Source organism: Lepidochelys olivacea (assembly GCF_965140295.1).
Source record: "Lepidochelys olivacea isolate rLepOli2 genome assembly, chromosome: 20".
Lineage (NCBI taxonomy): Eukaryota > Metazoa > Chordata > Testudines > Cheloniidae > Lepidochelys > Lepidochelys olivacea.
Window position 1 is genome coordinate 21,868,026 of NC_140430.1, and position 27,990 is coordinate 21,896,015.

The 27,990-nt window shown below is 49.8% G+C and overlaps 2 protein-coding genes across 4 annotated transcripts in view; one reads left to right on the forward strand and one right to left on the reverse strand.

Annotated features, from left to right (window-relative positions):
• Nucleotides 1-21,561, forward strand: part of ATP13A1 (ATPase 13A1) — a 29,263-nt gene extending 7,702 nt beyond the window's left edge. The window contains exons 6-26 of one of the 2 annotated variants that reach the window (XM_084610177.1): nucleotides 1,234-1,303; nucleotides 2,001-2,107; nucleotides 2,774-2,903; nucleotides 3,185-3,240; nucleotides 6,466-6,592; nucleotides 6,847-6,984; nucleotides 7,609-7,729; nucleotides 9,357-9,514; nucleotides 11,245-11,420; nucleotides 11,914-12,024; nucleotides 12,692-12,817; nucleotides 13,326-13,434; nucleotides 14,273-14,469; nucleotides 14,974-15,070; nucleotides 16,270-16,463; nucleotides 17,073-17,187; nucleotides 17,641-17,837; nucleotides 18,352-18,494; nucleotides 19,328-19,439; nucleotides 19,908-20,051; nucleotides 21,131-21,561. In XM_084610177.1, coding sequence (XP_084466303.1) covers nucleotides 1,234-1,303; nucleotides 2,001-2,107; nucleotides 2,774-2,903; nucleotides 3,185-3,240; nucleotides 6,466-6,592; nucleotides 6,847-6,984; nucleotides 7,609-7,729; nucleotides 9,357-9,514; nucleotides 11,245-11,420; nucleotides 11,914-12,024; nucleotides 12,692-12,817; nucleotides 13,326-13,434; nucleotides 14,273-14,469; nucleotides 14,974-15,070; nucleotides 16,270-16,463; nucleotides 17,073-17,187; nucleotides 17,641-17,837; nucleotides 18,352-18,494; nucleotides 19,328-19,439; nucleotides 19,908-20,051; nucleotides 21,131-21,241 — 2,739 coding nt within the window. In that variant the 3' untranslated portion in view covers nucleotides 21,242-21,561. The remainder of the gene's footprint in view (nucleotides 1-1,233; nucleotides 1,304-2,000; nucleotides 2,108-2,773; nucleotides 2,904-3,184; nucleotides 3,241-6,465; nucleotides 6,593-6,846; nucleotides 6,985-7,608; nucleotides 7,730-9,356; nucleotides 9,515-11,244; nucleotides 11,421-11,913; nucleotides 12,025-12,691; nucleotides 12,818-13,325; nucleotides 13,435-14,272; nucleotides 14,470-14,973; nucleotides 15,071-16,269; nucleotides 16,464-17,072; nucleotides 17,188-17,640; nucleotides 17,838-18,351; nucleotides 18,495-19,327; nucleotides 19,440-19,907; nucleotides 20,052-21,130) is intronic. The other variant, XM_084610178.1, reaches the window with a different exon arrangement.
• On the reverse strand, nucleotides 21,316-27,891 carry MVB12A (multivesicular body subunit 12A). 2 transcript variants are annotated; one of them, XM_084610179.1, is made up of 9 exons: nucleotides 27,703-27,881; nucleotides 26,547-26,645; nucleotides 26,116-26,212; nucleotides 25,413-25,539; nucleotides 25,191-25,322; nucleotides 23,711-23,817; nucleotides 23,143-23,207; nucleotides 22,846-22,902; nucleotides 21,316-22,677 (listed from the first exon to the last, which is right to left on the reverse strand). In XM_084610179.1, the coding sequence occupies exons 1-9, from the start codon at nucleotides 27,784-27,786 to the stop codon at nucleotides 22,615-22,617; spliced, it is 831 nt and encodes a 276-aa protein (XP_084466305.1). In that variant the 5' UTR covers nucleotides 27,787-27,881; the 3' UTR covers nucleotides 21,316-22,614. The 2 variants fall into 2 exon arrangements, with proteins under 2 accessions (XP_084466305.1, XP_084466306.1); XM_084610180.1 differs by lacking the exon at nucleotides 26,547-26,645 and having other exon boundaries at nucleotides 27,703-27,891.
• Between the last annotated feature and the right edge of the window lie 99 nt (nucleotides 27,892-27,990).

Consider the following 27,990-nt stretch of genomic DNA (forward strand, 5'->3'; position numbering starts at 1 on the left):
AGCAAGATTATGTACTGCGCCTGTGCGCGCTCAGCGGGGGGAAAGACAATTGATTGGGAACAATTCCAAAAGATCTCAGCTCAGCTTGGGGCCCTTTTGTAGTGATCATCAAGGTGGGCCATTTCCAGCAGTTAACAAGAACGTCTGAGGAACAGTGGGGGGGCGGAAATAAACAAGGGGAAATAGTTTTACTTTGTTTAATGACTCAACCACTCCCAGTCTCTATTCAAGCCTAAGTTAATTGTATCCAATTTGCAAATTAATTCCAATTCAGCAGTTTCTCGTTGGAGTCTGTTTTTGAAGTCTTTTTGTTGAAGAATTGCCACTTTTAGGTCAGAAATCGAGTGACCAGAGAGATCGAAGTGTTTTCCGACTGATTTATGAATGTTCTAATTCTTGACGTCTGATTTATGTCCATTTATTCTTTTACATAGAGACTGTCCAGTTTGACCAATGTACATGGCAGAGGGGCATTGCTGGCACATGATGGCATATATCACGTTGGGGCCCTTTTGTAGTGATCATCAAGGTGGGCCATTTCCCCCTTCCCCCCCTTCCTCAGACATTCTTGTTAACTGCTGGATATGGCCCACCTTGATTATCACTACAAACGGTTCCCCCCCTCCCCACTCTCCTGCTAGTAATAGCTCATCTTAAGTGATCACTTTTGTTACAGTGTGTATGGTAACACCCATTGTTTCATGTTCTCTATGTATATAAATCTTCCCCACTGTATTTTCTACTGAATGCATCCGATGAAGTGAGCTGTAGCTCACAAAAGCTTATGCTCAAATAAATTGGTTAGTCTCTAAGGTGCCACAAGTCCTCCTTTTTCTTTCTTTTTCTTGTATCTGTTTGGAAAGTGCATGTGATTCTTGTGTGTTATATAAAAAATATAATTTCATGTGTAAATATACAGACAGAGACACACACAGAATGAGCACCTACAGCAACAAAACACTCTGTGCCCAAGGAAGGGAAAGAGACTTCAACTCTGCGTTTCCACGGGGTAGTAGTGGGAAATTACAGTTTGGAAAAAACTGTTAACTCAGGGATGGTTTGAGGATAGCTGGGTTGAGGAGACTGTTTATGCAGATTCACCATTTATATGAGGAGCGGGGCTTCTGTTGTAGTTGTCTTGTGATCTATCGTGCTCTCTCCTGTCGTACATTTCTCTAGCACCCTTCCCTGTAATATCTAAGTACTCTTTCTCACATTGCTTTTGTTCTGCAGGTTTACAGAAACCGGAAGTGGCGTCCCATTTCCAGTGATGAGATCATCCCAGGGGATATTGTTTCCATTGGTAACTGCTTGCATGCTTGACACAATCAAAAGCTCTTATGAAATCAAATCACTTCTACATGCATGTATTGACTGAGATTAATTAAATTTACAATTCAACCCTATCAAAATGTCCATAAAAATTCCAACAAAGAATCTTTAAATGCCCATGAATGGCTGAAAATTCACAGGCCTGAGAGAGAGAGTCCCTCAAGTTCCGATCCCACAGATCTCTAACTTTATTCTCCAAGATTGGAGTCTAAATATTAGGACTAAAATCAGCCATAGCTGCCGTGCTTCATATCAGAGGTTCTAAGAGTGGAAAGTTCCATCCAAAAGCTGAGGATGGGGATGAAGGACGAGGGGGAACAGGATGCTGTCCCCACCCCTGTACTGTGACTCTTTTTTAGATTGCATTGCCCCAGGAGTATTGTCCCAGTCTAAAGCTTGAATGGCAGTAAGAATTGTGCTCCTTTACTTTTAAATCCCTCTAGTTTCAATGCTATCTCGGGCTTTTATGACACTTGTGGTTCACGTCGAAGCTTGTGTTTTGGTGAAGGTCATGGGTCAGATTTGGGAACTTGCAAGTGCAACTTGCCCTTAGAAATCCTCTGCATCTCAGCCAAAGCAAAGGGGAATTGCATCCTGCCAGACAAATGGGCTAACAATGGCTAGCTCTCACAGTGAGCTACTTCTAAGCTTTGCTCTCTTGATTTCAGGCCGATCTCCTCATGAGAACCTAGTGCCATGTGACGTGCTCTTGCTCCGTGGAAAGTGCATTGTGGATGAAGCCATGCTGACTGGAGAGTCTGTGCCTCAGATGAAGGTGAGAGACAGGTCCTCAGTAATGCTTGATACGACTTCGTTGTTTACGTACCAAGTTTGATTCCAGCCACCGCAGCATCTAAACAGTACAGGGTTTATAGGTGCAGATCAATCTTTGTGTAAACTCTGGCCCAGAAAATCCGGGTCTGTCTGAGTGTTATCCACCCTCATATCCATGATTGATGATCTAGTAAATGAGAAACAGAATGTCTGTTTTGTCTGGCTGTGGCTGCGGCCGGATTGCAGGGTGTGGGCACAGCCCAGCACTCCCCCACATTCCCCAGTCTGGGCTGCTTTGACTGGGCAGACAGGGGAGGGGCGAGCACAGAGAGTTTCAAACCCAGTGAATCTCCCTTATTTTTATGCCAGTGCGTGATTTAAACATGATAAAATAACATTTAGAATAGCCTCCCTGTTGAGACCGGTGATCCAAGTGTGAGCAAATCCTCTGACCCCAGGATTCTCATGGGTACCAGGCATCTGAGCTAGGACAAAGGCAGAAGCTAAGTATCCTGTTCAAGTCCAGAGTCAGTTCCTGCAGACCGCCCACAGGGGAGCTGAGAGTGCCTCATGGAGATGGGACCGTAGAGGAGCGTTATGAGTCCAGTTGTTGGCAACTAACTGGAAACAAGTCCTGCTTCTCTGAGTTCCGAATTCTCTCATTCAGGAGCCCATTGAGGATCTCAGTCCAGAGCATGTCTTGGACATGCAGACAGACTCCAGACTGCACATCATATTTGGGGGAACAAAGGTCGTGCAGCACATTCCTCCCCAGAAAGCCAGCACGGGACTGAAACGTATGTACTTGCCAAGCAGAAGGCTTTGGTCAGATGGAATGCCATGGCCTGGCCCACTCCTTTTAAACAATAGCTTCTAGTGATGGTGCTGAGTTTGTCACCCTGCCCTTTTAGATGGCAGCTGAAATTCAGTGTTAAAATGAAATAATCTTTTGCTGAAGGCCACCGTGTTCTCCTGGAGGGTGAGAGGATCATGCAGCCCCAATTTTGTTCTAGCTATAATGTGTGTATAAAAAAGATCTCTACAGAGCTTAATGCTGTTGTTACTGCTCCTGTTCCAGCTGTTGATAATGGGTGCGTGGCATACGTTCTGAGGACTGGATTCAACACATCTCAGGTAAGAAGTGCATGAGAGAACGCCCGTTTAAGGGAGGTAGTTCTGATCAATTGCTGGGGAGAAATCCAAATCAGGTTTCAGAGTGGTAGCTGTGTTAGTCTGTATCAGCAAACTCAACTTTCTTCAAACAGTTAAATTTCACTGGCAGGGACGTCTGGCAGGTCAGAATAGAGGCCCCATGATCTCTCTCGGTAGTTTTAAGTGCACTCCACAGAACTCTAAACTTTAATGCCAACAATTCTGAGCTTTTTAACTGAATGAGCTGCATTTCGAAATCTTCAACACCCATCCACTGAAATACAGACAAATCCAAGTAGCTTTCGTTGAACTTTTGAGGTTTGTTTAAAAAAGAAAGCATTGGACCAAATCGCTGGAAATCTTGATATCTGTCAGAAAATGCTGATTCCAGTTCTTGCATGTACATTCCAATCTCTTTGACACTGACGGTGCAACCTGTCGATAGCTCTTTTATGTGTTGGAAGTAGCGGAAAGTCAAAGTTCGAACATCCCAAGAAAAAACTGCTAGTTTTACAACAAATGCCTTCCAGGCTCCATAAAGATCCAGAACCATTTGCCCTGCACCCTGGAGAGAGAGGTTGAGTTTAGGTGAGCGGTGATATCCGTTAGAAACATGAGCTTACACAGCCATTTGTAATCATCCAGTTCAGGGTAGTTTTGTGCTTTTTCCGACAAAAAGGCCTTGATTGCATCAAAACAGTTTACCAAAGTGCACCAAAACCTGGCCACGACTCAGCCACCGAATGTTGCTGTGAAGTGGAATGGCGTTATAAGCACTGTCCATATCGTCTAGCAGTGCTTGAAACTGTCTGTGAGTCAAAGCAGATCGAGCAACAAGGAAATCTGCAATTTGCACCACTGTATTCATCACATTATTAAGCTCTGAATTAGAAATTTTAGCACACAGGTTTTCTTGATGGATGGTACAGTGAAATTTGATTATTGGGTGGCCAATCTGATCTTCAAGTAACTTTACAAATCCCTTCTGTTTTCCGACCATGCCAGGAGCACCATCTGTTGTCACACACAATATTTTTCTGATGTCAACTCCTCTTTCTTCAAAATGGTTTTCAAAACTTTCCACTATATACAACAAAGGGGGAAGCCCCTTTGTTGTGTCATGCAGGGGTTTTAGGCAACAGAGTTCCTCTTGGATTTTGTCAGACGCACAATATCTTGCAACAACTGCCAAACGCGGAACGTCGTTTGTATCCATGCTCTCATCAACTGCAACTGCTGTGTCTTTTAATGCAGTCGTCTGCTTTTTGTTAATGTTTTCTGCCATTTGCTTACGCATCTCTCAACTGTTCTGGCAGAGATAGGCAGTTCTTTTATTCTAGATACGATCGTATCTTTATTTGGCAAATCATTGAACAAAACCTCCAAACTGCTGAGAAAAACTTCTTTTATATATTCCCCATCTGTAAACGGCTTTCCGTTTTTTGTAGTGCACCGTGCAGTCTTGTAACTTCCTTCTGTAGCTTGATTTTTACTTACAAGTAAGCATTTAAAAACACTGCTTTGCTTCTCATATCCTGCTACTGCCTTTTTGATCGATTAAGTCTCGTCTGCTTCATCAAGAAAGGTTTTCTTGTGCTTCATTTCAAAATGTCGTTGAATGCTTGATGTGTGACAGACAACACTTTCACAACAGAAAGCACAAACAGTATGGTCTTTCTTTTGAATAAATCCAAATGTGTCTGTCCAAGAAGGCTGAAATGAAAGGACATCTAACTTTGCTTTCTTAGGAGCTGACGTTTCGTCAAATGTACCCCTCAACTCACAGTGGGGGGAAAAAAATCGAGACAGACGGCATGCACAATGTCAAATGCAGTGCGCTGTTCCATGTGGCGTGATATAAGCAGCAAATCAGGACTTAAAATTTTTTCCAGTGCCAGTGGGATATTTTTAAGACGGAGGTGCTGAGCTCTGCCCCCTCTTGCCCTTGTCTGCATCCCTTACTGCACCAGGCTGGGGGCGGCTGCAGAGCGCTGCGCTGAGGCCATGAGCAGAGCCCCGGGCTTGCGCCCGGGACCCCAGGGAGCAGGGGGCCAGTGCCCGGGACCCCAGGCCAGGAGCAGGCTGAGCGGGGCCAGTGGCTGGGACCCCAGGCCAGCAGGGGAGCCCCGAGGCCAGGACCCGGGCAGTGTGAGTGCTACTGAAAATCAGCTTGCATGCTACCTTTGGCACACATGCCATGGGTTGCTGGCCCCTGGTCTAGAGCAGGAATGGCCAGCCTGTGGTTCCAGAGCCACATGCAGCTCTTCAGAGGTTAATATGAGGCTACAGGTGCCAACTTCCCAATGTGCTACAGGGTGCTCACTGCTCAACCCCTGGCTCTGCCCAAGGCCCCCGCTCCTTCCCCTTAGTCTGCTGCGCCCTTGCTCCCCCCCCCCCCCCCCGCCTCCTGCACACCACAAAACAGCCGATTGTGGCCAGCCAGAGGCACAGAGATGGAGGGTTAGGTGTGTGTGTGGGGGGGCGGCTGAAGGGAGGCTGCTGATGTGTCACTGTATCTCTTTGGCAATGCGCATTGGTAAATTCTGGCTACTTCTCAGGTGCAGGTTGGCCTCTGGTCTAGAGGATAGAACCTGGACTCCGAGTCAGGATTCCAGAGTTCTAATCCTGAGTGCCACGAGGACTTTGAACAAATTATTGTAGAACAGTTACTGTCCATGGGTGTTGAGGTGTGCTTGTAAACACCAGACAAGTGCAAGGTAATAAGCTTTTTTAAATCTGATGGATGGAAAGTCAAGACCACTTAAATAAAGAGCAGTGAGAAACACTTAACTGACCAACTGATTGGCATGCTAAAATGCTGCCTGTGGGTGGCGTTGCACTCTGTCATTGTGGTGGGCCAGTGAATGGAATGCATCACATGCAGCAACAGCAGAGAGTCAGAATGCAGGCTGTGTTCATTTTATACGGGTTTCAGAGGAGCAGCCGTGTTCGTCTGTATTCGCAAAAAGAACAGGAGGACTTGTGGCACCGTAGAGACTAACCAATTTATTTGAGCATAAGCTTCCACTGCATGCATCCGATGCAGTGAGCTGTAGCTCACGAAAGCTCATGCTCAAATAAATTGGTTAGTCTCTGAGGTGCCACAAGTCCTTCTTTTAATTTTATACATTTGTCATGTATTTTACAAGAAACTGTACTGCATGCTGCAGAACTTGCTTCTTGCATTGAAGGCAGTTCTCCTTTCAGGGGAAGCTGCTGCGAACAATCCTCTTTGGGGTGAAAAGAGTGACAGCCAACAACTTGGAGACCTTTATTTTCATCCTGTTCCTTCTGGTCTTTGCCATTGCTGCTGCTGCGTATGTGTGGATTGAAGGTGAGCACTCTTTGGACCTCGCCCTGGGAGCTAGCTTTTGCCAGGAGTGTAGGAATAGCTACTGGTTTATTGGCTGGGAAGGGGAATGGGAGCTGAAGAAGCTGGGCTGTTTCCGTTTGTGGGCATGAGCCGTGACTCATTCCATTTTTCTCCCAAATTCCTCAGTAGTGTGTGCCCCCGATGCGTCCATCTTGTTGTTGTGTGGCACCTTGTCTGGAGCGGAGAGGCAGCATGTCTCTGGTTTTATTTTGTAGGCACCAAGGATCCAAGCAGGAATCGATACAAACTCTTTTTGGAATGCACTTTAATACTGACTTCAGTAGTTCCACCCGAACTTCCCATTGAACTTTCTCTGGCTGTCAACACCTCCCTTATTGCCCTGGCCAAGCTCTGTAAGTACTAAGCCCAGAAGCAGGAATAGAAACAGACTGTGCACTCTGGTGTCCAGTACCCCTGGGACTGCAACACTTGGCCACATAAAGTGTGTGAAATTGCTGGCTTTTATACACCACGGCAACCTCCTCTCTCCAAACAGCAATAACTGGGTTGGATCCCGTGCCCGCCTGGTTCGCCGTATGTTCTGTGTGTCTGCAGGATTCCTGTGTCATTCAAAGCAGGGCGGTGTCTCTCAGGGTGGGGTGGAGGTGGTTCACACTGTTTTGAAACGTGGAAATAGCTCCTAAGTAGAGTGCATGGGGGAAACAAGCTCCCACTCAAAAGTCCAGTTTCGGTTGCTTTTTCAACAAATGCTCTGACCCGTAGCAATGGGTGCCTCACTAAGAACCTAGCTGGGTAAACGGCCTCCAGACTGATCACCACTCTTCCTTTGGGGCTAAATCTGACCTTAACTTCACAAACTACAGAGCAGAAGGTTTGAGGTTGTTAAGTAAAGTGTGGCTGAGCACCGTGGTTTTTGGCTTGTATGTTGTGGAAAAGATCCTAGGTGGCTGAGGACCCCTACATGCCCTTGCTGTGTCTCTCTGATACATTACAGGATCCCATCTCCTCTCTTTCAGATGTGTACTGCACAGAACCTTTCCGAATTCCCTTTGCTGGGAAAGTTCAGGTTTGCTGCTTTGACAAAACTGGCACCCTTACCAGTGACCACCTGGTGGTAAGAGGTGTGGCTGGGCTCAGGTAAGCCATGGGATGGGTTCGCATAGGTAATGTTAACCATATTGTACAGTTGGCTCAGTGTGTGATGGGGGTTCACTGCCTTTTTAGCGTCGTAGTGGGCTCTGTCAGAGCCGGGATGCATGACTGAGTGGGCCAGTGATCCAACATACCAAATCCTGCGTAATCAAATGTGGGTGACAGTTGAACAATGGAGGCCTAGGCTCCAGCCCCAGTGAGAGCTTCCCTCAACTGGAGGCGAAGGGCCAGTCCAGTGGGGCAGAGAGGATGAATTATGGGGGTGAAGGAGATGAGCCAGAAGCAGGTTCTAGGCTAGGGGAAGGGGGATCCTGCAAGTTCTCTGGCTATGGCACTTGTGCAGCAATTTGCAGCATCAGAGCCCTTGAATTTGGTTCTTCATTTGGGATTTCATAAGTATGTTCTTAACTGCTAAAACCCTCTGTGCCTCTCTGCACCAGCATGCAGCCCCCACCCTGGTGAGCTGCACCCCAATGGCAGAGTCCCTCATAGAAAAACCCCTCTGGTTTATTTCATTTTAAATCTTACCCCTCAGGATTATGGGAATGTTGTGACTTGTACACTGCGGAGTTAGAAGTCCTCACACTATGGAACATGTGGAAAATAAATATATAAAATCACTGTAACAAAAATATTTCAGGTTTCAGAGTAACAGCCGTGTTAGTCTGTATTCGCAAAAAGAAAAGGAGGACTTGTGGCACCTTACAGACTAACCAATTTATTTGAGCATGAGCTTTCGTGAGCTACAGCTCACTTCATCCGATGAAGTGAGCTGTAGCTCACGAAAGTTCATGCTCAAATAAATTGGTTAGTCTGTAAGGTGCCACAAGTCCTCCTTTTCTTTTTTTAAAAATATTTCAGGGATCGGAGTAGTTACTTACAGAATGAACGACAGCCTGGTGAGCGAGGCTGAGTGATATCCACACGCTCTAGTCAAAGGGGTTACGGTGAATGTCGAGCAGGTGCAGCTGTTGTAAACAACAAACACTTGTGATTTTGTGCCCACTTGTTTTCAGGCTTATGAGAGAAATGGTTTAAAACCTCTTGTGTCCTGGGAGTTTAATTGGCTACAGTGAGCATGGGACGTTGCCCAGGTGACATAACCACCCCTGCGTGCATGTATCCCTCACTCTCCCCATCTCATAATGTAGCCTGGCCACTGAGTGGCATGTGTTCCACCTGTTGTCTAGCACGCCGGTGACCGTGTGGGGAGAGCAGTTTAGAGTGACTTCTTGCACTAGAAAAAACCCTTTGGAGGCCGCATGTGAATGTAATCGCAGTACAATACGCATCTGTCTGAGCAGACCTAGCTAGACAGGGTGGTGTGTTGCATGTGCGTTCAGTTGCCTTGAGCAGCAATTCTTTGGTGCGCCAGTTAAGGCCTCTCCTTTGAGGAATCTGCTCAATTAGGATTGCTCAGGGGCAGTGGCTGTAGCTGCAGCATCGAGAAGCTGAGTCATTGAGCCAGCTTTCCGACAGCTTTGCTGTTGGCATGAGAAGCACTAACTGTTTAGGGCACTGGGACAGTAATTATTTGCTTGGAGAAATTGTAGAACATGTATGGCTTTGACGGCCTGTCCAAGCCTATTAACGTAGTCTCTCCCCGCTGTAGGGATGGGAAGGAAGTGACGCCAGTGTCTGACATTCCTGTAGAAACCCACAGAGTGATTGCCACTTGCCATTCCTTGGTCCAGTTGGATGACGGGACGTTGGTGGGAGATCCGTTAGAGAAAGCAATGCTGATGGCTGTGGATTGGACTCTGACCAAAGGTAGCGACAATGGCCAATTCCTACGTGTGTCCAGTTGCACAAACTGATACCAGAGCCTGTGTGTGTGTGTGTGTGTCGATATTAGTGATGATAAAGCTGCTCCTCCCAATTCCGTTCTTGTGGGTGAAATTCACCCCCCCTTTGTAGTAGTCTTCTGCCTGGGGTGAGCTTTGCCCTACGTAAACCCTGGTGAGTGCTCTCTCTGGCATTGCTGTGGAAGGGCTGCGGGAGACCTTGCGCAGGATTTCTGCAGGGACGGCCTGTGTATGCAAGCTGCTGAGGTACGCTTGCGCGAGACGCACCGGCGGTAAGCGAGTGTGTGCCAGTGGAGATCAGGTGGGTTGTACTTGTCACGGCAAAGATGCGCGGCTGCTGCCCGTGCGATAGCAGCTATGCAACGTATGCAAGCTGGGCATCACACCCCAGCTCCTCCAGCAGATGTAGCCTAAATTTAGAAATCCACTGTTAGGGGGCTTATTCCTTCACCCACTTACTTCCCTGGTCCTTCTCGCATGAACAGAGAGCAACAATACCCGAAGTCCAAAGGTGCAAACAATTCGATGTTTATTGGGGTGAACTTCCAGCAAGCATGATTCCAGTTTCCTTCCTTAATATCCTCCTTCCCAGCTCTGACACCACAGAGCCTTACGCCTGTGTCCCTGTTCCCATTCCTACCCTTAGCCAAACATGATTCCAATTTTCTTACCCCCATTCCCTGTTCCCATCTCCCCCTTTAGCAAAACATGATTCCAATTTTCTTACCCCCATTCCTTGTTCCAATCTCACATACCCACATGCCCACCCCCACCCACACCCAGTCGCTTCCTCATTGACTACAGATTATATAGTAAAACTTGAGTTCTGCTTTGCTATACCTTAACCAATCATTTTCCTGAAATTTAACTAACCAATCCTAACATATTGTAACATGATTATGTAACCAATTATATCCCACCACCTTAATTAGTTTACACCCAGCAAAATTAATTATTACAGCAGACAGGAACAATCACAGAACCAGACAGAGATTATACAGACAAACAACAGCAAAGTGGGAACTATGACAAGACAATACAGAAGTGAGGATTTCACATCCCAGCTATTGATAAGTGAGTTCCTGCCAGACAGGATGCCATCAAACCAAGTTTCCTTTTACATTTTCTAGGCACCTCCCCCTCTCTGGAGGTGACAGGAATACAATCCTGTCCTGATAGTGCCTAACAGCCCAATAGCACCTTATTTCAATGTGACTAGTTTGGAATGTGAGGATGTGACTGTTCGCTTCCTAGCTTATGGCTGCCTCTGCTGCTTAGCCAAAGGCCTTAGCCTAAGAACAGGGCCTCAATCTGTCACAGTAAGAGAAGGCCCTTACACCAGCAGACAGTGATTTCTTTCTTTTATACCTCTAGAACTAGCCAAGCGATAAGAATACACCTAAATTCTTAGAGTATAGGCCTTTACAGACAGGCCTGAATATCTATATCCTAACATCCACCTTGTGCTGCAGATGTGGCATGCTCAGAAGCAGCTCTTTGTTCAGATCCACAGAGGTGGTCCAGGCAATTCCATCCCTCAGTCACTGGGGCCAGAACTTCCGTCATCACCATGCTGCAAGGCTTGGGTGGGGAGACTTGTTTGTAGTGAATGATTCGTTCCTGGGAGCTGAGGGAAGTGAATCTGCTTGCAATGCTGAGAAACCTTTCTGGATTTCCCGATCTGTTTGTTTCCAGATGAGAAAGTTTTCCCCAGAAGTATTAAAACTCAGGGACTGAAAATTCACCAGCGCTTTCATTTTGCCAGTGCCCTGAAAAGAATGTCTGTCTTGGCTTCATATGAGAAGATTGGCTCGACTGATCTCTGTTACATTGCAGCTGTGAAAGGGGCCCCAGAGACCCTGCATGCAATGGTGAGCGCAGCACACGCACGGAATGGGCTTTACGACAGCAAGATGTGTCCTAAAATGGGAATCAGTTCATGGGGCCTCCACAAGCTTGCCTGGGTTTGTGTGACTCCATCCTCAAATCCAGAACATGAATTATGTCCTGAAAATGGGCCCAGATGCGCCCTGCCCCCCCCTTCCCATGAAGAACAGTGTCCACTGCAGAGGCTCAACATTAATCCTAGTTAAATCAAGGGTGGCTCAGTGTGTGATGTTCCTGGCCGCTCTGTGCTTGTTCTCAGACCTGCAAATACAAATGGCAGCAGAAGGGTGAATATCAGATAAAGTCATTCTCCTGCCCTCAGTGGGGATATTTGTTGCTTCTTTGAGCTCCCGGCTTGCCTCACCCCTACTCAGGCAGGGAGGCTCCTCTGCTTCACTGTGTATTTGATATGAAGCATTGTAACCTGCGTATAGTGTTTAACAAGCTGTTTCCGCCCCGCCCCCCCTTTTTCTGCAGTTCTCTCAGTGCCCGAGCAGCTACCGCACCATGCACACAGAAATCGCACGTGAGGGGGCGAGGGTGCTCGCGCTTGGCTGCAAAGAGCTGGGGCACCTCACTCATCAGCAGGTACGCTTGGCTCCAGGCAGTGGTGCTGGAACGAAGGGCGCTGCCAAACCCACTGGCTTGAAGTATTAGTAATAACCCAAATACGTGGTTTCCATCGTCATCACCCCTACTATAAAAATTGTTCCAGCACCCCTGGCTCCATGCCTGGGCCCCTAAAGTCAGAGCACCCACCCAAAGGAAGGTGCCCACATGAGAGGGGGTGGCACAGACACTTCATAGGGAGACGATTGTCATAAGCCACAGATGAATCTGTAACTGCTTTGGTTTTTTTATACCTGAATCCTGTTGATTTTATTTTATTTATTTATTTGCTTATTAGCTCCAAGGGACTGTGGCTCAGGTCTCCTGGTTTCTATTTTCAGTTCTGGCACTGACTACTTGTGTAACCGTGGGCACCTTCCTCTGCCTTGCCTTGCTTCAGTTTCCCCACTTGTAAAACAGGGATGATATGCCTGTGGGAGGAAAGCTGGGGAGGCTCAGAAAGGGGGGCGGTGACTATATTACCAAAGGGGATGCTGTCTCTAGGGCAACGGAGGGAGAATCCAGAATCATTCCATGCACCTCAGCCTGCCCCTGGCGTTCCCAGTCAGGACGGTCTGCAGTGGATGGGGGTCTCATTGCTCGTGAGATGGCCCGTAACACTCGGTGTGGTTCTTTTCCATGGAAGGTGCGAGAGTTCAAGCGTGAGGCTCTGGAATGTGACCTGAGATTTGTCGGCTTCATTGTGGTCTCCTGTCCTCTCAAAGCTGATTCCAAGCCCGTCATCCGGGAGATCCAGAATGCATCGCACCATGTGAGTGTCTGCAGGAGGAAACGAGCTCCTGCAAGCCGCTTTGCTTGTGACTGAACTCCTGGGACCGTGCAGACGCCTGAGCGACTCGGCCGGCACAAGCCTCTTCCAGGATTGCAGGGCGTGGGAGGGGCAGCCACTGCCCTGAGCTGTGCGTCATTCATAGAGTCCAAAGCCAGAAGGGACCACTGTGATCATCTGGTCTGACCCGCTGCAGAGCACAGGCCAGAGACCTGACCCAATGTAATTCCCAGAGCAGCTGTCTCAGGAAAACATCCAGTCTTGATTTAAGTACTGTGATGGGTGGGGGCACTGGCTAATAACTCTGCCTTGCCCCAGTGGTTGAATTTCCGGACAAGGTGCTGTACAAAGCACCTGTGATCATTAGTGTCTCAGGTGGAACCTGGTCAGCGTCCAGGAACTTCTCTCTGTTCTGTGTAACTAAGGCCATGCGCGTGTAGTGTGACCTCCTCGGTAACCTCGTGTGACCCTACCTGTTTCCCTCTCTCAGGTAGTGATGATCACAGGGGACAATCCGCTCACTGCCTGCCATGTGGCCCAGGAACTCCACTTCATCCAGAAAGATCACACCCTCATCCTGCAGCCTCCCCACAGCAAAGGTGATGGATCCCAGCCCAGCCAACAGGCCTGTTCGGATATAGTATCCAGCCTGGGTGCCTGCACAGGTCACTGGGGTGTAACAGGTTTCAGAGTAACAGCCGTGTTAGTCTGTATTCGCAAAAAGAAAAGGAGTACTTGTGGCACCTCAGAGACTAACCCATTTATTTGAGCATGAGCTTTCGTGAGCTACAGCTCACTTCATCGGATGTGTAACACTGACCTCTGGTGGCAGAAAGTGTAATGATTTTGCTGCTGAGAGTCCCAGATAATCCAGTGCCCCTCCGCAGGGCCTTCCCCCACACATCTCCGAGCAGGTCACAAACAGCAGCTGGCAGGAGCAGCGTGCGTATGGGCTACCCAGTCCATCACCAGGGGGTCTGAGCACCTAAGTAACAGCAGCTGGCAGGCCTCCCCTTTGTATGGAAGGTTTGGGGGAGGCAGTGGTGGTAAGGGACTTGGGTTTGGTTTCTAGCTCTGCTGCAGACTCCCTGCATGACCTTGGACAAGTCAGTCTCTTGTGCCTCCCCCCCGTCTGTGAAAAGTAGCGCTGCCCTGCCTCCCTGGGGACTGTGAAGATAAAGTCACTGAGGCGCTCAGGTTCGGTGTGACAGAGGGGCCATAGAAGTCCCATAGATAGCATAGGGGGCAAGCAGGTGGCCCCACAGTGCAGACTGACTCTGGTGTCTGGCAATCTGCCAGCTTTCACCATGGTAGCCAGGCTATAGTGACAAAGTGCTGCAGACACCTGGCTCTGTGCATTTCCACCCCCCCCACCCCCCCGAGTCCCACATGGCAGTGTCTGTGCTGACTCCCAACCCCGCCTGCGTTCTGTTCCAGACTCCAGCTGGCAGTGGCAGTCCATTGACGGCACCACCACGCTCCCCATCTTTCCACACTCCCGGCAAGAGCTGATTCGTCACAACCTGTGTGTTACGGGTGAAGGGCTCTCTTACCTGCAGACTGCGAGCAGACAGCAATTGTTGAAGCTCATACCCCATGTTCAGGTGTTTGCCAGGGTGGCACCGAAACAAAAGGTGAGATGCTCCAGTCCTCTGTAAAATCTCAGCTTCTGCCTGTCTCGGTGTGTCCTGCCTACTAACAGTAACAGTAACTTACCTGCGGACAGTTCCCAAATCCAGAATGACTCCAGCACACCATGGGGAATCCAAGAGTCTCTGGGGCTCAGCACCTGCCACTCACATTCATGTTAACTGGAGCTCAGCCTCTTGGCGTGCTCAGCCCCTTGGTCCTCTGATGAATTACTTGTTTCAGAAGATGCAGAGGGGTGAATATTGAGAGCTCTAAGTGCCAAGTCAGCTGCATGATTTCCTGTCTTGTTCACTGTAAAGGAGCCCTCTGATCCGTGTCCTTAGCGCCAATATTAAAAACTGAGTGAGGCATAAGACCGGTGATGCTCAAAAAGGGTATTTAACACAGTGCTTTTCAGCATGTGCCCCAGCCCATTTTGGTACCTGGCACACACACAGTCCCAGTAGCTTGGGCAGGCGTTCATTCCTGACTGGCACTTCTCACTGTAGGAGTTTGTCATCACAACGTTAAAGGGGCTCGGCTTTGTCACGCTGATGTGTGGGGATGGAACCAACGATGTTGGAGCCCTGAAGCATGCAGATGTGGGTGAGTCTGAACATGCAATGAGGAGGAAGGTAGTGTGTGGCTTCCTGGGTTTGGCTTGTATCCCTGGGCACAGAATTCAGCATTTGGAGCCTTCTGCAGGCATCTCTAGGGACTTACGCATTTACTGGGGATTTTCTCAGCTGGGATTGGTCAGTAATTAATCTGGCAGACTCCATTTGGAGCTGCATCGTCTCTCCCCGGGGGTGAAATGAGCAGTAGGCTGGCGAAATGCACACTCACACAGCTTGTGCTTCTACATGGCATGAGCCTAGGGGGAGAAAACTGGCTACAAAGCAGTTACCCTGGGAGTGCTTCATAGAGCGACTTCTTCCCTGCTGCTCTGCTGCTGCTTCAGCCCCTGAGTGTAACGTGCCTCACGGGGACCCTGGTCTGGGACATCCCTGGGTCACCAGATTGTGTATCAATCCTGCCTTCTGAATCGGAGACGTCCCTAAATCTGGATTAATCTAAACTTTCCAGATTCTTGTTTCAGTTGGTCCAGAAAATTCCTTCTGTGAAATCATTTGGTGAGAGTGCTCCACTTGCTGCCCCCTTCCCATTTTATTCTGTTCTGTCTCCCTTAGCAAAGTAAGGTTGAGCTGAGTAATGTGGTGTATTTCTACCTAGGATAGTGGGCCTTGCTGTTGGGCCAGCTGCGGTCTCTCGGATAAAGGCTATAGCTTCAGTGCCTTCAGTATTGACTCCTTGGTAATACTTAAAACCTTCCTTCAGAAGAGACCAGAGCTTTACTGGGGCCAGGGGGCATTACTGCATTCCCATTTACAGATCTGGACATGACTTGCCGAAGGGCATGTCTGCAGTGTCACTGTCACTGTGTCGGGCCCAGGATACTAGAGAGACAAGGCGAGCGAGAGATGAGAAAGGTGTCTTGTATTGGACCAACTGCTGTTGGTGAGAGAGAGAAAGAGAGAGAGATGAGCTTTTACGCTGGCACAAAGTTCTTCAGGTCACCTCACACCTTGTCTAAGGTCACATCGAGTTAGGACTGGAACCCAGAAGTCCCAGTTCCCTGCTCTAACAAGTGCTTCCTTCCCCTTCGTACATTTGCTTGGCACCACTCTAAGGGGGGCTGTGAAGGGCGGCTCACGGCTGCTGGGAACTAAGGGTTCCCACTTGGTGAAGTCATTTTGCCAGTTCGGGTTTTTTCTTTTCCTGCAGCTGATGTTTTGGTCTTACAGGGGTGGCGCTGCTGGCAAATGCTCCCGAGAGACTCCCCGAACGGAAAAAGAGACCTCGCGATGGACCCAATGATGGGAGACCCGCCTTGCCTGCCATAGGGAGCAGTGCCATGAAGCCCACCTCCCGTGCTGCCAAGCACAGGGTCATGTCCCACAGAGAAGAGCAACTGGCCATCCAGCGGGTTGGTAACCAGGTCTGCCTGGAGCCCAGCCCCTCCTCCCTTCCAGGTTCAGTGGCTGACACTGTCCACATCCCTGGTGCCCTCCACTCCTCCCATCCCCCAGGCTCACTAGGGCTTTTATTTTTAATTCTTGAATTGGAAATGGCAGGACACCCCAGAAATGTATTTCTGATTGCAGCAAGGCCCTGCCCGTGCTCCTGGGTAAGGTGTTTCTGGCCAGAAAGGAAGTCAAAGCCAGAGGGAGTTGTCCTGTTCTGGAGCCCCCACCGCTGCAGGCTTATTCTAGTCAGAATTGCAGCAGCTACTCATGACAGTATTGTCCTTTCATGGATCCATAAACCAGCCGTCACACTTCCAGTTCTGCCCAGGGGAGTCCACAAGCCCAGCCTTTCTCCTTCCTGCCCCAGAAATGACACTGGTGGGTGTCAGCTGACAGACCTCCTGGAGGTGGGTGAGCTCTGCAGCCGGCTCACAGGGTATATGCTGAGGGGCTGTCTAAGGTCCTGGCAGTGTGGAGAGCCCCTCTGAGCAAGGATCAGGGCTGGGTAGGGATGATGCAAGTCTCCGTATTATCCCAGTCTGTGATAATGAAATGTCTCCTTGTCTCTCACTGGAAACCAGGAGCGGATCAGCCAGGTCCTGAAGGATTTGGAAGAGGACCATGTGCCTGTTGTGAAACTGGGTGATGCCAGCATCGCTGCTCCCTTTACATCCAAGCTCTCCTCCATTCAGTGTAGTAAGTAGCAACGGGGAAGCAGGTATGTGCTGTTGATTGCCCCTAGTCTGGTGACCCTCCTACTCCGATGAGGAGAGTAGCATAAGCGCATTTCCTGTGTGAATCCGAACAGGCTCTTGGCAAAGGCAGGGGGGCTTTGGGTGGGGTGGAGAAAAGGGTGATGCAAACACTGACTCTTACTGGGAGGAAATGCCTAAAACATGAGGCCAAGGGGGTGCTTCCCATACTCCCAGTTTTCATTTCCCCATATGGATTTCCCAGCGTGGAGATGGAAACTGACTGTGCTGAGTAACCATGGTGCACTGGATCAAGGGAAAGGTGAGCTGCTTGTCCAAGAACTCTAGGCTCATAGCAGCTCCCCATGCTGGGTCCCAGGGAGTGGAGGGGGCTGTGCAGATGGAGCCACAGAACTTGCATCCTGAGGACAAACTGCTGTTTCTTCTTGCTCTTCAGTCTGCCACGTGATCAAGCAAGGTCGCTGCACATTAGTGACCACGCTCCAGATGTTTAAGATCCTGGCCTTGAATGCCCTGATCCTCGCATACAGCCAAAGCGTCCTTTACCTGGAAGGAGTGAAATTCAGTGACTTCCAGGCAACGCTTCAGGGTTTGTTATTGGCCGGCTGCTTCCTCTTCATCTCTAGGTCAAAGGTATGTTGCATGGTGGCCTGCTGTACCTGGGAGTGCTTCCGAAGGAGGAAATGGGAAGGGTTGTGTTTGTCTTGTGAGGAATGCGGCAGGGAAAGCAGCTCTTCTATTCTTACAGTGAGTGCTGTCTAGCCAGCTCACTGCCTGCCCAGAACGTGCAGAGAATCACTTCGTTCTTCCCTAGATCCTGGCGAGGGGAGGCCTTTCTGTGGCCAACACTTTGCACTTTAGGGAATGTCTAAGAATGAGATCAGACAGACAGTGCATTTCTGTTCAGTGTGCCAGGGCACATGGTCAGACGCAGGCATTAATCACCTGGGATACACTGTTGCCTGCAGCATGCAGCTGAAGGTCTCACTGTGTGAAGTGGAATTTATAAGAGCTGGGCATTTCATGGGCACAGTTGACCCAGGTGGGATCTTGCTGGCAGCTTGGCCAGTGGCACCAACTTCATTGTCTTTGTACAATTTTTCCATCTGTTAAATCCTGGTGTCTCTTTTTTTCCTTTGGTTTCCAGCCTCTGAAGACACTTTCCAGGGAGCGTCCGTTACCCAATATCTTCAATCTCTACACTGTTCTGACCGTGGTGCTGCAGTTCCTCGTCCATTTCCTTAGCCTGGTGTATCTGTACCGTGGTGCGCAGGCCCGCAGCTCTTCCACGTGAGTGCTGCTTGTTTCTGAAGTACAAAATGTTTGCACCTATCTTCAGGCTGCGACTGAGCACCAAGTTATTAAACTGGATGGGCAAATCCCATCTGGGAAGGAAGGTGTAGGGAAACCTGCTGCCTTCATGGTGCTTTTCCTTCTTATTTTCCCTTAGAAATCCCTGCCTGCTTAATCTTAAATTTGGTAGGCAGGAGGGAAGTATCCGAAAAGGTGGATTTGAGTTGCAAATCAAATGAAGGTCACCAGACAACTTAGCTAAGTTGAGTTCAGAACTTTTTATAGTAAGCCTGGGGATCAGCCTGAGAGATGCTGCACTCAAACAGAAGTTATGGGCTTGGTGCAGAAATTAGTAAGTGTGAGTCTAGGGCCTTATGTTATGCAGGTCGGACTAGATCAGTAGTCTCCAAATTGTTGTGCACGGAGGAACGTTTGGGGGGTGCAGCAGAGCCTGGGCCAGCCCCCATGGGAGCGGGAAAGGACCACCACCCAGCCCCGCTCTGCCCCCAGCTCTGTTCCGGCCCTGCCTGGGCTCTGGCGGTGGCTGCGGCCCCCCCACCTTGGCTCCCAGCTGCAGCCCTAGCCTTGGCCTTTGGCTTCCGGCCCACAGCTCTGCTCCCAGTTGTGGCTTCAGCACCTGACCCCCGGCTGCAGCCAGGTAAGAGGGGAGGCAACAGAAAACATTTGGGGACCACTGGACTAGATTATCACAATGGTTCCCTTCAAGGCTTTAAAATCTCATCTGATGAATTGGCCCCTAGTCCCATTTATTCTGAAATCCCAGAACTGGGCTCCATTGATCGGAAAGGGCTTTGTCTGGTTTCTTTAAGGAAAGAAGAGTTTGTGGATTTGTACAAGGAGTTTGAGCCCAGCCTGGTGAATAGCACGGTTTACATCATGTCAATGGCAATGCAGATGGCCACTTTCACCATTAATTACAAGGTAAGACTTGCTCAGCTCGCATCTCTGGGAAACCAGGGCAGAAACAAAATTGTATTTAAGTTATAATGTTACATCAAAGCCAATGCGCTTGTAGGAACTGATGTGTTTGCAAATCTGAAAGGTAGCCCATGTGGGCTTAGCAGTGTTGATGTGGGTGTGAGATACAAAGATTTGTTCTACGTTATTAACGGCAGTGTCACCGATGTAAATCCTTCAGTAGAGACATCTGTTGAGAGTTTGGAAAAAGTTTGCTTATGTACAAAGATAGCTGTTCTGAATGCATCAAGGCGAGACCCAAATTGTACATTGAAGTATCAGTTCTCTGTCTGGGAGACCAGAATTCCTGTCCTGTTTTTAAAAAAGCTTGTGAATTTGGCATTGAAAGCTGCCTCCCACTGAACCTAGTGAAGATGAGCTGCAGCGGCTCTTCTGTTCTGATGGTGTCTCAATGTGCATTTGCCATTTCAGGGCCACCCTTTTATGGAGAGTCTGCGGGAGAACAAACCTCTACTGTGGAGCATTATCCTTTCAGGACTGGCCATTGTGGGCCTTTTGACAGGCTCCTCACCAGAGTTCAGTGAAAAGTTTGGGCTGGTGGAAATCCCCATGGAGGTGAGCAGGGACAGGATGGAGTGTTCCACACTGGCAGACTCTTCTGGAGTAACTGCTATAGAAACCAATACTCTGGAACTGCTACAGCAAGGACTTTCAAAGGGGCCCGAAGAAGTTAGGTGCCCACTGATTTCAATGGGAGTCAGACCCTTAACTCAGCTTAGGCACCTGTGAAATTCCCAACTTCATGCTTCACTTACAACTACCTAAACGCTCACTGGAAAGTAGCCCCTTGTACTGAAGACTAGACGTGCAAGGATTCTCTTGGACAGGAATCCGTTTGGGTTCTGAATTCCCCTGTGTACAAACCAAACTCCGCTCGCATCTAAGTTGTTAGACTGGATGACCCTTGCGGTTCCTTCTAACTGTATGGTTTTATGATTCTAAGGGGTGTTCCTTTTTAAAGATAAAACTTGATTTAAAATAGCCTCCTTATATATGGACTTCCAGAAACTCTTCCATAATGTGGTTTGTGTTCAGTGTTTGAGACTGAAAACAATTACTTGTTCTAAATACTCTGAAACTAAGAACACCCGGGTTACTCTCCCCAACTTGCCTCTGTGGCTGGGTCTCCCGGTGAGGTTCTGAAGAGCTGCATCCTGTCTGAGGCACAGTAGCAGCCTCTCAGAACTGTCTTTACATATTTTACTGGGCTTTAGACACGTTTAAATTCCTGACTAGCGCAGTACTGCAGTTACTGGCTCACTGAGCTTTTCATGTGACCCCCTGCTCTTCTCTCCTAGTCCCTGACAGCAACCTTGCACTGAGCTGTCCTTCCCCACCTCGAGGGAGACTAGACTTCTGGGTTTGGTCACATGAGGCAAGAGTTCACTTTGCATCCCTGCTTCCTTTGTGCAGTGCAGACTGAGGGGGATGAGACTGTCCAGTTCTGTACTAAGTGCTTGCTTGCCACCATTCACTGATGCGAGATATTTGTTCATTTACTTTGCTGATGCCCCGCTTGCCCCTTCATAATCTCCCACTAAAAATAAGTTAGTTATTAAAACAGGCTTTAACTGCTGGAAGTTTCAATATGTTGTTTAGCCAAAAATAACTTATCTAAGCTGCTTCCCTTTCAGTTTAAGATTGTGATTGCTCAGGTCTTGCTGGCTGACTTCTTCCTCGCCTTGGTGGTAGACCGAATTCTTCAGTTTCTGCTGGGGAGTGCAAAACTTAAAGTGCCTTCCTGAAACAGATTCCAAGCCTCCAACATCCCAGCAGTGCTGAGTATACAAGTGTGAAGGACAACACCGTGGGGACACACTTCCAGATTGCAAGAAGGATCTTTATTCTTTTGACAGTGACTTAGCCCTGCTCTGGAGCAGGCCTGGGAAAGCTTTCTGACATGCTCGTTTGGAGACCACTTGGTGTAACAATCAAGGCTGCATGGGGCAACACACCTTTAAATAACATTTCCAGGACGTGACATATTGGGAATTTTGTACTGCCCTATGCTTGAGGAAGCGTTTACAGAATTTGGTAATTAAATGGGAATCAGTGTATTTTAAAACACATTTGGAATTTCTTTTTTGGGGCTAGTAGTGTAAGAGCTCGACCTTTTGAGTAACTAACAGCTATTCCCTCTATGAGTTCTGAGGTTCAGACACAAAATTAGAGTCCCTCAATTATGAAAGAAACAAGGCAGGAAGAGTAGCTAGATTCACGTAGTCATAAATATGCAAGGAGGGCTTGAACAAAGGCTTGTTTTAATTAGTATGACAATAGCAGCAGCAGCAGCCTCTTTAGCCCTTAGTTTGCTTAGTATTTCTGCTGTATAAAAAGTTGTGTCCTCAAAAATAGTTACCTTCCCAGGGGCAACGTCCGGAATAAAAAAGAGTTTTAGTAAGAGAGCTAAGAAAAAATGTTCAATACCCAATGTTCATTAATCTTTAAACACAGCCTGAACAAAATATTAGTGTCTTGCTGTCTGCTACACAAAAGTAAACCCTATGGTAAACCCTCAAAAACTTAACTTCCATGGAGAGCTAAATGCAGGTGACAGTGGCATAGTGGACACCACAGTAAAATACAAACAGCAGCGAGTTTTAGTCCCAGGGTCAGCTGACTGGCTGCAGGTTTAAAAACTGCAGTGTAGATATTTGGGTTTGGACTGGAGCCCTGGCTCTGCAACCTCATGACTTGGGGGGTCTCAGAGCCCAGGGTCCAGCCCAAGCCTCTCCACTGCCATTTTTAGCCCACCAACCCATGCCAGCTATGGCCATGCCTGTGTCTTTCATTGCAGTATAGACATAGCCCTACTAGACTGCAAGTATAAATGCACTTATTTGACTTTGCTAGTAATCTTTCAAAAGTTGATGGTGCTCTCTAGTTTCCAAGTGGATTACAGATTTAAATATTACAAAATTAGAAGGCAGAAACAGAGTTCATTCCGTTCTTTACAAGAGCGTCCTTTGGAGAATTGAGTCCATCACAGCTGGCTGTGCAGTTTGTGCACTGTGGCAACAGACAGCCTCAGCGGCATGATTTAATAGGAAGAATATAACTTTATCTGCTAGAAGGGACACGTACCCCATGCTTTGGTAGCACTCTGTGCTGCTCGCTGCTAACAGATGCTGGGTGGGAGTCTGGCAGCCGCAGTCCTTTCAACTACAAAGGCATAGTCATACTGAAACAAACCAAAGAAAAGGTTTATAGATAAAAAATGCTACCTCACGCTCATGGCTGTTAGTACATACAGAACTCTTATTCAGCCACTCTCAAGCCTCCATCCTTTTGTACTCCAACTTGGTATTACCGGTAGAGAAGAGAGGGCAGACTGCAGTGAATTACTTACCTCCTTCTCAATGTCAGCAAGAGACTTAATGTTCAAGTTCGTGAAGATGGAAAAGGCCTACAAAACAGAGGTAACTACAATAGGTAATGTATTCCTGTTGTCCTAGCAGCCTCCTCCCACTGGTTCTTTATCCTGTAAAACTGTTTGCAATGCCCAGGAAACCAAAGACTTTTGCCCTATGAACATAAACAGAATCATCAACCCGTGGGACTACATGACCCTCTTACTCACCCCTTAAACAGCAATTTAATTCAAAGGGATTGGTACAGTGTCCTTGTAAATTACAGCGATACTCACATCAGTCCCACTAGTGCTGCTGCTTTCAAATTTGGGGTGTAGAGCGAAAGGAACCCCGTCCATGGCTGAGGAAAGAGAAATGATCATCAGAAAGCTACAGATGAACAGCAGCACTATGAAAGCACTGTGCTGCAGGGCACTGGCAGGCCTGTCAGGAAAACCTGGTGCCTGGGACAGTCCCTCGACTGGTGAGTGCTAACTTGTGAATTGCCAGAGGGCTTGAAGAGTGAGTGAGAGGAACGCCCCGCTGGACTACCTTAGCCTAGTCTTCTAACATCGCAGTATGCCACTCCACTTACCAGAAGGAACAGGCGATAGAATACCCAAACTGCTCTCTGGGAAGCACCATGTGATAGTTTGGGTGTTCTGTCTGCATAACCCTGTCCAAGTGGAAGAGGTTAGAAATTCCAGCCCACAGCCTTTCCGATACCATAGTAGCACTGACTGGATTTTTTTTAAACTAGGTGGAGGAAAAAGACGAATACCACCTTAAGCAACTAATATAATGTGGAGTGTTTGTCCTAACCTAATTGTCAGACTTTGTACTTGGAAGGAGGACTTCACTTACCTGAGATGCCATAGAGATTATATGTATCATAAATGGAATCATCTCGCTTCATGGATACATGTTTTGAGCCAACTCTAGTCAAAGACTTTTCTGATGAAAATTCTGTCCTGCAAGGGATTAGACAATTTACAAATGGAGGCCTCGGTGTTTTACATTTGCAAAACAGCACCCAAAAAAAAAAAAAAAAGAATTTAAATGAAAAACCTCCTCCTGCAGCAGCAGCTCCTACCCCATGGGGCTTGTTGGGCTGAGCTTCCCGCTCCAGCCATTGCCAGCAGGGACACTGGCATGCAGGGTGGCAGCGAGCTCAGAACTGGCCTAGCCCTCACCATCATGACAGAGGAGCAGACGGGCCAACACTGAGTCCCACTGTGATCCCTGTGCTCCAGGGGCCAGGTCCCAACACTGGGAGCCAGACATCTGAGCCCAACTAGGAAAAGCTCTGTGCAGCTTCAAAACTTGCCCCACTCACCAAAAATGTCCAATAAAAGATATTTCCTTACCCCCCGCCCCCCAATACTCTGGGAGCAACACAGCTGCAACAATACTGCAAAATACTCTAAGATTCATTAGTGTCTTACACCAGAGCTGTGCCCTTAAAGCTAAGCAAACCTGAGCACACAGTATCCTCCTTCCATCCAGTCCCAGTCCCACCATGAATGGTGCATTTCCTGTGTGTGAAAAGGGGCAAAGGCCAGTGCTCGTCACTATTTTTGAAAGGGGGGCCACTTTGGCAAAAAACCTTCAACATGAGAGCCACAGCAACCCCACACAGACGGTTGAACGCTCTGAGCTCTTTGTTAGTTGATATAATAGTACTGTTGTTGGTAATATTGTTTGGGGTTCAGGAGGGGGTATGGGGTGCTGGCTCTGGAGGGGGCTCTGGGCTGGGGCAGGGGCTTGGGGTGCAGGAGGGGGGTAGAGGGGGCTGGCTCCAGAAGGCTGCAGGTTGGGTGGGAGAAGGTTATTCAGAACCTGGCCATTGAAGGGGATGGCATTTACTTCGGGCGGTCCCGGACCCACGCCACTCCTGGAAGGGGCTCATGTGCCCCTGCAGCCCCTATGGGGGCATGTGCTCTGCATGCTACCCCTCTCTGCAGGCATCATGCCTGCAACTCCCACTGGCCCCAGTTCCCCATTCCTGGACAGTGGGAGCTGTGGGGGTGGTGCTTGCAGTGCAGAGACCTCTGCTCCCTGCCTTCTCTGGGAGAAGGCAGGGAGTCTGCCTTCGCTGCAGCCCCGCTGCCACTGGAGAGTGTGATCGACAAGGATCCGCACTTAGGCTCCAGGGGAGTCGGCCCTGGCTCATGCCGTGAAGGACACTGGGCTAAGGTATTTCCAGAACCCTTGGTAGTAGCACCAGGAGAGAGCCATATGACAAAACATCAGAAGCCACATGGTTGCACCATAACAAACTGGGACTTACTCCTAATTCAAGACAGGCACCAATGAAATCAAAGGTGACGACTGATATACTTACTTTTTGTTATCTAGGTCTGTGGTCTCCAGTGAAAGCCCCTTCATTGCTGGACTGATGTTCCTTGGTTTTGGAAGGGGTTTAGGTTTGAGAAGTTGCCCCTTTTTACACCAAACAGCAAAGCTGCTAATTTCCCTGGGGGGAGAAGAAAAACAGATTATACTGAGAACTAAAGCCACAGAAAGTGGGACCTGCAGCCAGGGTGAAAGGATGGCAGCATCTTACCCTATCTTCATATAACATGGGACCACTTTACTCTTGCCACTCAGCATAATGTCAAAAACAACTAGGTCTGCCGCACCTAATGGGACAAGCTTCACACATATTCGTTTCTTCTTGGAAATGGACGTTTCTAACAGGGAAGCAGAGATCATGACATCACAAGAAATTCCTGCATTTGTTAGCAGTAAAGCTCATGGTATGTAACCTCAGTCTCTGCTGCTGGCCTTACCTGAACAGTGTGAATGCTGGCTCAAGAAAAAGCCAAGGTTAATGCTAGTGCTGTAAAAACATTACGGCTGGTAAGACGTTTTGAAGAGCTGAAATCCTAATCACCCAGCTTTAGATAAAGGCCCAGCGTCACCAAAACAGAAAACCTTGCACAACACTGTCCCATAAATGCGGCCTATGCATTTTCAACTCTGACTGTACAAAGACAGGTGATGTGACATGTCTACGCCCTGATCTCCCTAGCACACAGGAATACAACTCCCAAACGTAGTACGTGGATTAAGCCTAGCAGAACGTGCACCAAGGCCAGGAACGCCTGCGTTCTAGTTCCAGCAATTCAATGGCACACCTACATCACACCGTGCACTGTTGCTTCGTGTTTAATAAAGTAGAAAGATGCTATAGCTGGGCTAAAGGGAAAGGTTGGGAGGGGCATAGGGGAGGGAGCGCGCCACAGGCATGGAGCAACAAGACTCACTTGGTTCTAAGAACTCCCGAATGTAAAGGTATCCTGTAGGCAGAGGCGTTTTCTCACTCAGGATCAGTACGTCGGCGACCACATGGCCTGGGGAGGTCTGAAAGAAAGACACTCAGGTCAGTCTGTAGCACTGGGTGACCACGGGGCTTAGAGGGCAGCAGATGCCCTCATCACGTGCAGGTGCAAGTTACTGTTAGGTCCACAGCCTCAGGGGAAGAGCGCGTGTGTGTGGCTAGGTTAAAGTTAATGCCATGCACTAAACTAAGGGGTCAAGGTCTAGCTCACACACACTGGCAAGTAGCATTGGGAGAAGGCCCTCTGCGTTAGGGCCACGCCTGCATGTGACCCCCCACTGGGTAATCACAGGGTAGGGGTAGGGTCAGGTTGCGGGCAGGATAGGGGCTGACGCAGCAGCGCTGGGCGCCTCCTACTTCACTGGCCACAGTGGAGGTGATGCACAAGACGTAGCCGGATTTCTGCCCAAATCCTTTCCCGAAGCTGGCTGTGGCTCCCTCCAGGGTCGAGGTGATCTGTGGGGGGAATGAGAGGCGCAGCCGCGTGAGTCTGTAGCCGCAAAAAGAACAGGAGGACTTGGGGCACCTTAGAGACCAATGGATTTATTTGAGCATAAGCTTTCGAGGGCTACGGCTCACTGCATCGGAGGCCTCCTTCGGGGTTGATGGTGTTAGTCTCTAAGGTGCCACAAGTCCTCCCGTGCTTTGGGGGGGATGCAGACAGTGACCTTGAGCCTGGGCCTGGCCAAAGGGCGCAGGGCCAGGCGGGCGTCGGGTCTCACCCCTCGTGGGGGCAGCCCAGGGCCTCTGCCACTTGGGACAACTGCGCAGCCGGCGGGAAGTGGGGGCTGTTCCTGCCAGGGGGTTCCAAAGGCAGGGGGCGGGGCTAGGCATGTCAAGGGGCGGGGCCTGCTCCGGGGGGGGGGGCAGTTCAAAGGGCAGGGCCTGTTCCCGGCGCGGGGGGAAAGAGGCGGGGCCTGCTCCCGGCGCGGGGGGGCAGGTCAAAGGGCGGGGCCTGTTCTTGGCGCGGGGGGGCAGTTCAAAGGGCAGGGGGCGGGGCCTGCTCCCGTCGCGGGGAGGCAAGGGGCGGGGCCTGTTCCCGGCGCGGGGGGCAAGAGGCGGGGCCTGTTCTCGGCGAGGGGGGGCAGTTCAAAGGGCAGGGGGCGGGGCCTGCTCCCGCGCGGGGAGCAAGGGGCGGGGCCTGTTCTCGGCGAGGGGGGCAGTTCAAAGGGCAGGGGCCGGGGCCTGCTCCCGGCGCGGGGAGGCAAGGGGCGGGGCCTGTTCTCGGCGAGGGGGGAAAGAGGCGGGGCCTGCTCCCCGCGCGGGGGGGGGCAGTTCAAAGGGCAGGGGGCGGGGCCTGCTCCCGCGCGGGGAGGCAAGGGGCGGGGCCTGTTCTCGGCGAGGGGGGAAAGAGGCGGGGCCTGCTCCCGGCGCGGGGGGCAGTTCAAAGGGCAGGGGGCGGGGCCTGCTCCCGGCGCGGGGCCTGCTCCCGGCGCGGGGGGGGCAGTTCAAAGGGCAGGGGGCGGGGCCTGCTCCCGCGCGGGGATGTCCGTCCCGGCAGCCCCGCTCTCACCGCCGTCCAGCCGGCGGGCGCCGCGCTGGCACTGGAGGCCCAGGCCACCCCGGTCAGCGGGGACTGCTCCGGCAGCGCCGCCATCTCTCCTCGCCCGGCGGCTTCGCTCCCCGCGTCCGGGCCTCCCCGCCCGGCGGGAGGCGGGGCTGGGGACCTCACCGGCCTCTTCCTCCGCCTATTGGTCGTCTCGGCGAACACGCGCCTCTGATTGGGCTCTTCGCGGAGTGACAAATCCGAGACCGAGGAGCCGCCCTTCGGGCCAGCGCGCACGCGCCATTTGAACGCGGA

Bases quoted from the DNA above. Each gene is read 5' to 3' on its own strand.
- MVB12A (XM_084610179.1), bottom strand. From the start codon at position 27,786: ATGGCGGCGCTGCCGGAGCAGTCCCCGCTGACCGGGGTGGCCTGGGCC. The intron at 26,646-27,702 runs GTGAGAGCGGGG...TTCCCCCCACAG, and splicing joins CGCCCGCCGGCTGGACGGCG to ATCACCTCGACCCTGGAGGG. The intron at 23,818-25,190 runs GTAAGTATATCA...AATCCCTTGCAG, and splicing joins ACAGACCTAGATAACAAAAA to GACAGAATTTTCATCAGAAA.